The 12,487-nt window shown below is 41.2% G+C and overlaps 2 protein-coding genes across 2 annotated transcripts in view; one reads left to right on the plus strand and one right to left on the minus strand.

The window, feature by feature from the left end:
* cacna1aa (calcium channel, voltage-dependent, P/Q type, alpha 1A subunit, a) overlaps positions 1–3,660 on the plus strand; it is an 80,558-nt gene extending 76,898 nt beyond the window's left edge. The window contains 1 exon segment of the mRNA XM_034143354.1: positions 1–3,660. Within this exon segment, the coding sequence (XP_033999245.1) occupies positions 1–225 (225 nt within the window). The 3' untranslated portion in view covers positions 226–3,660.
* Positions 3,661–5,871: 2,211 nt separating this feature from the next.
* ier2a (immediate early response 2a) lies at positions 5,872–6,968 on the minus strand. The gene has a single exon (XM_034143388.1). It carries the CDS (start codon positions 6,826–6,828, stop codon positions 6,292–6,294), a length of 537 nt encoding a protein of 178 aa, XP_033999279.1. The 5' UTR covers positions 6,829–6,968; the 3' UTR covers positions 5,872–6,291.
* Between the last annotated feature and the right edge of the window lie 5,519 nt (positions 6,969–12,487).

Here is a 12,487-nt window from a genome sequence, read left to right on the forward strand (position 1 = left end):
CCCCCCCCCACCACGGCCCTGACGGGGCCTGTGCAGGGCCAGATGCAGCCTGCTGTCCAGCGGCGCCTACCCAACGGATACCGCTCTTCATCTCCGTCCAAACATATCCATGGACCCCCACACACGGGGCCTCACAAGGTCCCCCCTCCACCCGGGCATCCCAAAGGTCCCCGCAAGGGCCTGCATGAACCCTACAGTGAGAAGGAGGACGACGACTGGTGCTAGCCTCTGGGGATGGGTGAGGGGCGTACGGAGGAAAAATAACTGATAGATGGACGGACAAATGGAAACGGGAAGCTCCGAGCGAGAGCTCTGACTGCCAAGGGAAACCATGATTCCTTCTTTCTTGCCTGTTCAATTTTTTTCTCCCCTCCACTGCTTGGCATGTCCCAGTGATGCTGGGCTGGGTGGAGGGAAAGGTGTCAGGATGAAGGGGTGGAACAACAATGCAGAGGCAGGACCAGTAGAAGTGGAACACCACCTCCACGTTCTGCTCGCATTGTTGTAGCATTCATTTGTTGATGCCAAATAAGACCAACCTCAAACTGCAGGATGCAAGCAGCCGGGGTGACTACACTAGTCTGTGTGTGTCTTAAATGCTGCCTCCGGCAACGATCTACAGCCACTTACAAGATGTCAAGAGTTGCGACTCGACAAAAGACACTTTACAGTCAGAGACAAAAGAACGACCACTGTTTTCTTTTCTTTTGCTTCTCAAAGCCAACTTCAGTTAAGTTAGCTGCAAAAAGAATCAAACCCAACCCTCCCAGCCACAAGTTGAATATTGATGAGTTTTATCATCTGTGTTTTTAAATAAGAACCAAACTGACAATGAGCCCTCCACCTGTGTGAGGTGCGGAGGCTGCGTGGGTGGGAGAGTTGGGGATTGTTGCACGGGGGTGGGGGGGTTGACGAGTCCCTGGTCAAAATGTAGAGGAAAGGATGGGTGTGTTTGGGATGTTTCCTCCTCCCAGAAACAAACAATTGAACCAACCTCAACCCATGACCTATGAGAGAAGAAAAACAAAAGCGTGGAGATGGGTTTCAGAAACAAAAAACAAACCAATAACTGTTTTCTGCAGTATTTCTTCTTCTATTCCTGCTTCTTCTTCCTCCTTCTCTTCTACTTCTTCAAAACATTGAAGCTTGAATCTTCTGTTGCACCCAACACAGCTTCGTTTTTTAGACTTGCGGAGTTGTACACCCTGTGGAATCCTGCATGAATGATACAAAAAATAATAATAATAGCAACAATGAGAATCTACTGTATGTGGGGGGGGAACTCTACTTGGTCCTTTCTGTTGTGGTCTGCAGGGTTTCTCTCTTTTTTTTGGAAGTAAACATGCCTTTCTGTTTCTCTCCGTCTCCTCTGTATGACATTACTCTTCCTGTACCTTCATTTACACTGAAATCAAGTGAAAGAAGGCGATAGGGAGATTTGATAGTTACTGTATGTTTATCCAGAAGGAACAAAAGTATTACTTTTTGCTTGCTTGTCTGTATGTCCTGTGTCAGATGCCTGCCACTGATACAGATGGAATTGCACATACTTTTTTGTGGAAGTAACTTTTTGTAACTACGCTGATAAAAACGATATAACGGGAAGCAGGGTAACGTTGATAAGAGATGTGGGGTCCAATATTGGTGAACAAGTCAGTAACATCTCAAAGTCTTCCAGGGTTTGGGCTTAAAAGAACATGCGAGAGGAAGAGACCAATAGAAAGGCAAGGGAAAGGAGAGAAACTCTTCATCTTAGTTTTCTGTTATCGACCGTCATGATGGACAATCTGATGATATAGTGACTTCTAATGATCATGTCGATCGTGATAATGAGACAGATTCTCCATTTTGGGTCTGTTTTTTTCTGTTCTGTTTGATTTTGAGCTCAGCTACTCATTTTTCCAACCCTAAGGTGGAGCTCTAACCCACAGTTGCATCGTGGGAGAATGAGTCTGCAGGTGGGAAAACATGAAGAGTCACTCTTTATAAGACTATATAGAATTTCAACCGTGCGTGGGTTAATTTGATTTAGAGCGCCCTAAGAATTGGCCAAACACAGCAGTTGCCTCCAGGTTTCTGCAGTGGAATAAAAAGAAGTCTCCTGCAGATGCGAAAGAGTTCCACCACCGCTTGTGACCTTCAGGTGGCGCTGTATGACTGTGTGTTTTTTTTTACCTCTCCTTTGACTTCATTTCTGATTCGGAGTCGATGCACCAAGTATACAGTTTAGCTCATTCTCTCACTCGTGTTGCACAGTGCAGGCGGGTTGGAGAAAAGATGTGTGGGCCTCGTCATGGTCCCTGAAAAACATCTATGTTCTGTGTGTAATCACTCCTGTATATCTTTAGTTTATTTCTTTGTGTTTCTCTGTGTGCCTCAAACTAACACGTGTCACTAATGCACACCACTGTCAGCCCCAACATTGTTATTATTATTATTATTATGATTCTGTTCATTCATTTAACGTTTTTTAACCTGGAGGCCTATCACATGTTGACCAGAGAATGCACCGAAAAAATTGAAAAGAAAAAAACTGCCTATTAGTGTCTTTCCAACCTCAGTGGAATGTCACAGACAAGTATTCTTTCACATCACTACACGTAAAATCAGAAAGCACACTAAGTATGTAGCTCCTGGTTGTGGTGTGTGTGTGTGTGTGTGTGTGTGTGTAAGTGGGTTTTTTGCGCGTGTGTGTGTGTGTGTACATGAGTGAGTGTGTTTCAGATCAAATGTTTGATGTTTTGTTTTTGTGCTTGCTTTGCTTTCTATTCTTTGTCTCCAGAAATCCTTTAAAAAAATGTTTTAGTCAACATTGTATCAAATTTCCGACTCTGTGTGTGCATATGTGTGTATGCATGTATGTGTGTGATGTCAGTAAACCCCTGAATGAAACAGGCATAGCCCCAAACATTCACCATCCATCTTTGTGTCTATGCTGCAGTGAAATCCACTAACACGCTGATTAACCACACAAAGTCTTCAAAAAGCAATGTAAAGCCGCTACTGAGAAAAAAAGAGTTTTTTAAGTACAAAAGGTTAAAAAAAAAAAGGAAAAAATATCTAGTTCCAGAAATGCATGTGCTATGTGCATGCCACACCGTGGGTTAACAGTCATCTTCAGGACATAAAAGAAAAAGCAGATTAAAGAATTCAGAGGAATTTAAAAAAAAGATATATAAATAGATAGATGTTTTTAAAAAGCAACGTTTCCTTTTTTTCCTTCTATTTTTGAGAACAAAAAAGGTTAAAAATTACAAAAAAAAAATGTCTAAAGAATTTAAAAAAACACAAGAGACTTTGGTGAGAGTTTGTTTTCTTCTGTTACATGGGGTTGAGGCACATCACGAAAAAAAAGAACTGTTTTTAAAAAAAATATTCAAAGAAAAGAAAGTACAGTTCAGAAGACAGTATTCTCCCTTCTACTTTGTGTGGGGGGTCAGGGGGTACAGGAGCTAGCCAAATCTGATGATGTCCTCATTATGAATGGCTGTGGAAAACTTTGATCTCTCACTCACTCCCTCTTTTTTCTCTCTCTCTAACTCTGTCTCTCTCACACTCTTATCTGTCGCACTCTCAAACTGTCTCACCGCTATTTCTACCAGTGCATTTTGTAATTCTAAACAGAACTCTTCCTAAAGAATAAAATCCAGAGAGAATGCACACTGTGTTGCCTCTTTTCTTGTCCACGTTATGGCTTTATTCTTCAACTGAGCATGTGTGTTGTAGGTGTTTACTATATGTTGTGGCTTAAAGGCGCCTCTTGGGGTTTCCTTGTAAACAACCAAAAGTAATGTTGACACTGGAAACAAATGTCCTTACTATGAAAGATTTGCAAAACATATTTTACAAACATTTTGAAACATGCAGTACTAACATCTATATTTTCTAGCTTGCAGTCATGTTTGCTGATTTATATTTTCCTTTTTTGAGGCATTACATCCATCAGTGGAATAGTGTGAAACCAATGGTGGGATTGTGTAACGCACACAACAAACTTGGGATATGATTTTGTTCCAGCAGCAGTGTCAAGCATTACACAAGTTAACAATGGGCCCAATCACCAACAGTCTGCTTCATAGCACTACTAAACTCCACAAGGTCATATAACCTATGAACACATTGACAAGATCTCCCTTTTTGAGTGTGTAACATGTTAAACTGTTGACTATGTACATTTCCAGTAGACACAGAGCAGCATATCATTCATATGGATTCATGTTTTCTTTCTATCTGGAAAAGGTAAGCCTTATATTCGCCCTCTATTAGCTTTGCATTGACCTTTTTACCAGCTCCTGGTGGAAAATGTGCTTTTTTTAGCTTCAAAATGATCCACTTTGTTCACCAGCTATTGCTAACTTTGTCTACGTGCTGTGTTATCCTGGCTCCAAAATAGGGCTTCCCATTGATACCAGCAGAAAGTATACACATCCTACTTTGTCAACAGAAAATCCATCTGTTTGCACCTTTAAATGAAGACGTTTTGTATGTTACACTTAAAATGGTTTGGCTTCTTGAAAGCTACTTGCAGAATTCTCGCCTAGTTTGATTGCAATTATTGTACGTCGCTTAGGATGAAGGCTGCAGCTAAATAAAATAAAAGAATGTAACGTTTGATGATGGGCATGTGCATTCAGTGGGTTTTTCCAGAGCTTTTTGACTGAAAATAGCTGCTAACTAGAAACAAGGTGGTTTTGTATAAAAGCCATTATTAACACTGCTTAAAATGTAAGCCCCTTATAGGCTGATAAGGTAACAGGGATCAAAACCACCCAATCAGCTCTGAGTCAATTCAGCATGTGCTTTTGCAATGCTTACATTCTGAAAAAAAAGAAATCCATTAGGAGATGACATGAATCTTATGCTTAGATAGATGTGACAAGAACATGGATGTGCAAGCATGTTCATTCACAATGAGCTTCTGTGTGAGGGAAATCAGATAAAGGGTAAAGAAAGTGTGTGTGAGTGATCGGAGCAGACTAACATGTGAAGGCGAACAATTGTGTGTGTTTTCACAGGCATGTCCAGACGGTTCCGGCCACTCCTCCCGGCCCTGTGTGTACACAGACAGGGTGCTCTGGTTTCAGCCGGAAGAATAAGCAGCCTGGTCGGAGCCTCATGGGGCTCTCTCAGGCACTTCCCCCCACATTCCTTCTTCTGTTTTCCTGGGATAAATCCCCTCCCCCCTCAACACCGGTGGTGAATCCCTGTTGCGCCCACTCTGTAGTCTGCAGGGCCATTACATTCCAAAACGAACACCGTACGTTAATAGGAATATAAATAAAAGCTTTATTGTATTTAAATATAATTCACCCATTACTTAAGCTTCACTTTAATTGCTAATCAATGAACTTGAATGGTTTTGTAAAAACAATTTTCAGATACTGTTTGGGTTAGGTGCAGAATGAACGACCCAAATGAAAGGAATTCAGTTGTGTGTAATCTCCCTTTATCTGTTTGTGCCGGATTACTGATAATTAACCACTGTCCCTTAACAGCACACTACAAATGCATGTTTTACCCAACCTTTTGCACCCTGAATCAATCACTATTATTCAAGTATTACGGCCACAGTAAAACACTACTTTTAAAGAGCTGCAGGGCTCTGATTGTTCTCAGTGTTATGTCCAGGCAATGGTTTTTACAACCTCCCCCCGCCCCCCCTCACTCTTTGGACCTCAATCTCCTGAATTGTCCCAGCTTTTGTTCTGCAAATCAGTGTGGGGGAAGGAAGCAAACTTCTTCACACTCAGTTTCCTGTCACCCACAACCACTTTCACATGGATCTTCTTGAACCAAAAGCAACCCCCCCCCCCCTTATACAACAGCAGTTTTGTGATATGTCAACAATGACTAAGACAAACAACACACCACTCAAGGTTTTAGGTACAAAATCGTTTTTAATAAATACTGAGGTAGTTGTAGTCATTGAATGTTTTACACCTGGAACACATTTCATCTCAGTCAGCACTTATCCACACACATTTGTTAAGCTTTTAATGTCCATTAAGGCAGCTCAAGGCCTCATTCAGGTCAACCAGTTCCTTTAGTTCCGCTTTTGGCCAGCTGAAGCCTGTCCTTGTGGTGAGCTATAGCCAATAATTAGGCCAACAGTCACCGGGACTACTACACATCCACAGGGCTGCTTCCGTGAGTCCTGGTACATGCCCCGACATGTTCACAGCCATGCTTGGGGCTTTTAGGGCACTCTTATCCCGGATGTTCACGTTAAACGAAAGAGTCCATGGCGTTCAAGCCGTGTCGAGAAGTTTAAAGTCTTTAATCCACGCAGTTTCAACACGCTGAAATGGCTCTCTGTACAGGCATGGGGGCTGGGGATGCTCCCACTTCACTGCTGCAGTTCATATATTCACACAGCAAAACTGTACTTAAAATGAGCTGATGGGGAGAGTTTTTCTGCTCAAGTTTTGCCTTTTTGCAAGGTAGAAAGTCCGGCTCCACGGCCGCTTTACCCCGTCTTTTCCGGGAGTGTTGTGCTGGTCGGGGCGGGCTCATATTCTCCTTGTTGTAGGCGTCGCGGCGGAGCTTAGCGGGGGAGCTTTCGACCTCTTCTCCGGTTGAAGTCAAAGGTTTTCCCTCCTGGAGCTCCATTTGAGCGTCTGTAGGCTCCTCGGCCGGGGACTGTTGTTGTTCCGCCGCCTCCCACTCCACCGTCTCCTGGGCCGCATGGTACATGTCCCGGGCGGATTTCATCACCATGGTCAGGAGGAGGCTCCGGTGGAGACGGAGACCCCCTCGCTGGGTGCGGGAGCTGTACAGTTTCCCCAAAGCCACCACCATGATCCTCTTGGCCTCTGTGGTGACCTCCATGACACTGTTTGTTTTTAAATTAGTCAAAACAATCAAAGGTTAACGTTAATTCAAGTGTCTCCCCTCTGACTTCGCATGTAGACACAATACAGACTGACTGCAGGACAAGTACTTATCACCTCGCTGACGTCACTCACTCAGCGTCATGTGAGAGAGCCCCGCCCATCGGCCTCAAACCAGTCTGCTATTCAAACAACCCTGAAACAACTGGTAAGGCAACCTCCACACACACTATGATAATTGCATTAGCTACAGACAACAACAAAAATAAACGCGTCACTCAAACCGCATTGAAGATCACTACATGAACACGTGGAGAAATACAGTTTCAGTTTCTTTTTGTATTCATTAGACTTGTAAAATTACACCTTGGAATCTTAAAATGTTTATTTTTAGACAACCTAAGAACAATAAGCCTTTATAAATGTATGGTTTATCTGTACATTGTTTTGCTTTATGTTATCTGCTAATTTTGTCTGGAGGAACAGCTTGAAACTGCCTGTAAAACTAGTCTTTATCGTTTTCAGGTATTATACAAGTTTCATAAACTGGCTACCACGTGCGTTGTAGTGTGGACTTTGGACAAACAGTCCCCCCTCCTTGTGGTACATTTCCAAAGATATGCCAAGCACGCACCAGTCTCCACATTGGAAATACTCAACAGACCCATTTCATCCTGGTTCTGGTTTTGATAAAATATTGTGTGTCGGTATAAATGTGTATCTGTTGCTTTAATAGCCACACCTCTATTACGCATTGACTTGTGTTTGTAGTAAAAACTATCAACACCCTTAGGGGAAAATGTGTCATTGTTTTTCATTTAATACATTGAACCACCTAAAATGTGTTCCATTACAGTTTAAGCAATTATCCAAAAACAACTTGACATTTAATTTGGGTTCAGGATGCTGCATGTGCTTTTATATTTAAAACCTTGTTGCAGCTTTAAAGTGGTCTTACTGAATCAGTCCTTTTGCTTATAACATTTATTTTTCTAACATGTAAACACAGCCTGTCGTGTAAGAATACCTTAACCCTTTTTTTTTTTTTTTAGCATTGAACTATCTCTGCTCTGCATGACTCAGCAAGTAATGTTATTCAGATAAGATAAGGACACGTTTAAAAAATGATTAACACATTATATATTGACTACAATGTGTTCCTTTGATATGCAAACCCTGTATCAGGAGCAATCTAAGATATTTCCCTATCTATATTTAGTCTTTCTCACACCATGGAAAAAATCCACTGCTCTCTGGAACACAGCAGAAGGCCTGTTTATAATAGTGTGCTCTCTTCTCACCCATCCCCCAGTGTGTGTTACTTCCTTTTGAAGGACAGACAGATGCCCATATTTAGCACATCCTGCTCATGTGGCACATACTGAGAGGAAACCCATGACGTGAGTGGGAGCCCTTGTTTCCTGAAGCCATTTAAAGCAACAGCGGTGATGATTGCGTCAGGGCCACTTCCCCTAAGCCCATATTTGGGCATTGGAATCCATTCCTCCAGGTTTTTTTTTATCATGATAAGAAAATGCAGGTTATTTTTACAGCCTACTTCATTTACGGTTAAAACTGGACACACCGAATATCACATTAATATGAAATCATAAACGATATATTTTAATCTTGAGTGTGTTGAGCTCATTGTGGAATAGCCTCCCAACTGAGATACGGGATTGTCCCACTCTCAATAGTTTTAAAGGTCAACTCAAAGAATGGTTGAGAAACAAACAGACGTGTAATCACCGCTAAATGCACTTTAACACAGGGGTATCTCCTCTTGCACTTTATGTAGCTCTTTTATCTTCTCTTGCACTTTATATATCGTAGCTGCTACATTGTACTGCCATGTGGTAAATGCTTGTATGCTGCTCATGCTCTTTCTGCATATCATGTATTTATTTTTGCCATACATATAACTGTCATGTTCATAAATGTTGTATGTGACGGGACTACGGATGGAAATGAGCTCAAAGCTAAAATCCGGCTCATTGCATTATTTTTGTTTAAAATGTTCATCAATGTGCATTGTCCCGGTTCAAATAAACGAGAAAATGAAAGTGTATTGTATTTTTTTAAGATACAGAGAGAGATAGAATGGGAGGCCATCTATTTTTAACGTTGCTCCATACTTCCATAAGAATGTGTGGTATGCAGGAGTTTTTCTGGTGTGGCTGCATTTGAACAAGACATGAGTTGAAGAGGTTAACAGGCGTTTGCATTTGTCTATGCTTTAACTGTGAGAAAAGGTGTCGGTCTATGGGGTAGGAGGGATGCATGAAAATGTGGAAGAAGGGAAAGATGTTGATGGAAATCCTTTGTTGACAATGACATTAATAATACATTATGATCTTATTTTGTAGTTGAGACTCTTCAAGCGTTGGATATTACTTTTTTATAGTGACCATTAGCATCCCAAAATGCCACATTTCTTTCTAACCTCCTGATGGTTAGAAACTTAGCACAGTTCATTATGGTTTAGTATTAAATCACCAAAAGAGGTGGAGGTAAGTAAGCTTGTATTTGGACATGTCAGTGCAATGCTATAGCGAAGAGTGCCCTCTTGTGGTCATGCAGTATAATTGTTTCAAATCTAAATCTAATATCTAATGTGCATCCTGCATTTTAAATGTCAGGTGACACGTTACCCAAGTGGTACAACACTTAACATCTTGAAAAAGGTGGTTGCTCAGAAGGAATCAACATCATGATAGACCCAGAAACATTATGTAACAACCGCATTGAATCACTTGAGTCAATTGTGCCGAAATCAATCCATGTCCACTAGGGGGCAGTAAAACATCACATCAAGCAGTCATTACTCAAGATCTGCTCTGAGGTCATATTTCAAACCACTCAAAGGGCATTTTAGCTCTGTTGTGGTCTCATCTAACTAATTGCTTATTTGTCTGCCTGTCCTTTCTTATTGGGTGTTCAGAACATTGTGTTTCTGGATGTTTATTTGTATTGTACATGCTAATGCCACTCTGCATTCAAAAACATCTAATAGTCAACCATCAGGGGTGTCAAACTCAATTTCATCGCGGGCCACATTAGAATTATGGTTGCACTCAAAGGGCCGGTTGTAACTTTAAGACTGTATTTATACATATATAAATATATATAATATATATATAAAATAATGTATTATTTTACATTATTGCCTCTGCATTGGATTATTATCAGATAGGGTAATAACTTCATAATTAACTACGTCTGAAAGCAGAATTCTAGGGGAAATAATTGCAAGACTCTTCAGTGCACATGTCACAAAATGAGATGCATTGTGGGACATGTAGTTTATGGGCAACGTGCTCCTGTAAAACGGCACGTAACCTTAAAATAAATGTAGGCCTATTATCCATTGCAGCGCGTAGCTCGCTTTAAGCGTGCCGTGTCGTGCCGTCCCCTTTTTTGGTTGTGCTTCCACTAGGCCTCGTTCCGGCGCGGCACGGCGCGGGGCCACTTTGTCCAATGATGAATTGGAAATGGGGGACCCTGATGTAAACAAGACGAAAGTCTTTCTCTGGTCTGCATCCCCTTAACAATTGTATGTTTTGAGCTGTACTGTACTGTACCCAATATACAAGCTGTTAATAAACTTTTCAATCAATCAATCAAAGTCCCCTCTTTTCTGGCCCTAGAAAATTGTGGTTCTATCGGGGCCAACAAACAGGGCTGAGTCGGGCTGAGTATGCTAAACTAGAGAGAGGAGCGCTGGCAAGAGGGCTAGAACTACAACAAGATGGACATATTTGACCGTGATTTAATTGTAATACACGTTTCAAAATGATGCCGAAGTAACAACATACTGATACCGGTTAGTAAAAACCATGAATTAATGCTTTGTCAAGTCTGCAGACAGACGGCAGGCGAAAAACCTTTTAAAATTCGTGTTTTTCTAGATGGAGATTGGCTAAGCTAACGCAGTATATGCCCCGACCGTCCACACTCACAACAACGGCCTATACAGACATAAATAAAGCAGCGACTGTATTCACCATGACACAGGCAGTCTGTGGTGTGTACTTGTTTAACTTTTGTCGAGTTTCTGAACATATATAAGGAGCTGTGAGCTCTGAGTGCTCACAGCTAACGGCTGTGTTGTGTTTCTGGATTTCTCATTGAAGATGACGTCACGGCTCCGCCTACACTGCGTTACTATAGTAACTACCCCAGTTCCTAAACTGTAATGGAAGCGCAGCATGAAGTGAGTCGGCCCTGTTAAGGCCCAACGCGGCCAAGCCGTACCGAGCCGTACCGAGTGTGGCCGAGGCCGACCGTGTAGTGGAAATGCGCCATATTATTTTCAAGCTCTTGCGGGCCACATCAGATGAAGTGACGGGTCGGATTTGTCCCGCAGGCCTTGAGTTTGACACCCCTGGCCCTGGTCAACCATAAACTAAATGTCTTAGCGATACAAACAATGCTAAGAGAGGTTCCTCAGAAACACAGATTACTGCAGGTTTAAAGCACTGGTGGATACATGTGTTGTCACATTTCTACATTTCTTATCGAGGGCAAATTATACATTACCATAACAGGTTTGAAGTTGAACTGTGTGTGCAGGCAGATCCACTTGATTCTCTGCAGTTATCCTTTCATCACGGGGTGTTGCACTAACATAGGAAATTTAAAAAACAGATCTTTCTTCAGCTCTGGGCTCGGCAGTGTTTGGTTTTAAGGCAGTCATAAATTAAACTGAAATAAAGAGAGCGCCAGTAGTTTATCTCACATGTTGAATCATTCGGAATGTGTTGTTCTTGTTACAATAACATTAAAAATGAGTCATTATCGCCAACATTTCCATAAAAAAGCGTTTAAAGTTTCTATTGGTGTATTTCTTAGTTATGTTCACTTTTAGGAAAGGTAATATCACAGTTGTAAATGAAAACATAACTGTGTATCTGTAATAATGTTATATAGCCCCATTTTACAGTGTTTATACAAAGTTGAGTTGTGTTTTGTTCACTTTATTGTAGTGAATGTCAGTCCATTTGGTCTTATAAGCCAGCTGTCCTTTCAACTATGGAAAGTAGCTGTGTTTCACGATTGAAACTAAAGCCAAATAAAGGCAGAAATAACTGTGTGGGGTGATATGCTCATAAAGCGTGAAACTGGTAGTACAGGCCTCCAGGTGGGAGTACTGAAGTGTGCATGGGAACATTTAACAATGTGCATGCATGTTAACGTTTTTGTCTCTTGGTTTATAAAAATATGCTTATTTACAGTAAATAACATGAACTATTTAATGTACATTTTAGGTGAAAAAAGGAATGCTGGTGTTTTTTTCATGGCAATAGTCAAAATCTTATACACTTTAACCCTTTATTCTAGCGTCACATGAAATTCATAAGAAAACCAAAATAACCAACAGGCAGCTGAACAGTCACCTTCCAATGAAAAAGGAATCAAAGAGAAATTGTTACAAATCTTTTATTAAGATATTCATTATTTAATCAATTTTGACATTTTTCTCTATGATTTGTATTTATTTATTTTACAGTTGTTAATGTGCAATTACCTTTGATAATGTTGGGTCACAGTTACAGGGCTTTCACAAAGTTATTGGCACTTGGAACACAGAAAGAAATAGGATGAGAAGTACAGGATGTACACTGGCGCTACAGGGTTACACAGGGAGAGGAGCAGGG

This window comes from Trematomus bernacchii, unplaced genomic scaffold (genome assembly GCF_902827165.1).
Source record: "Trematomus bernacchii unplaced genomic scaffold, fTreBer1.1, whole genome shotgun sequence".
NCBI classification, from domain to species: domain Eukaryota; kingdom Metazoa; phylum Chordata; class Actinopteri; order Perciformes; family Nototheniidae; genus Trematomus; species Trematomus bernacchii.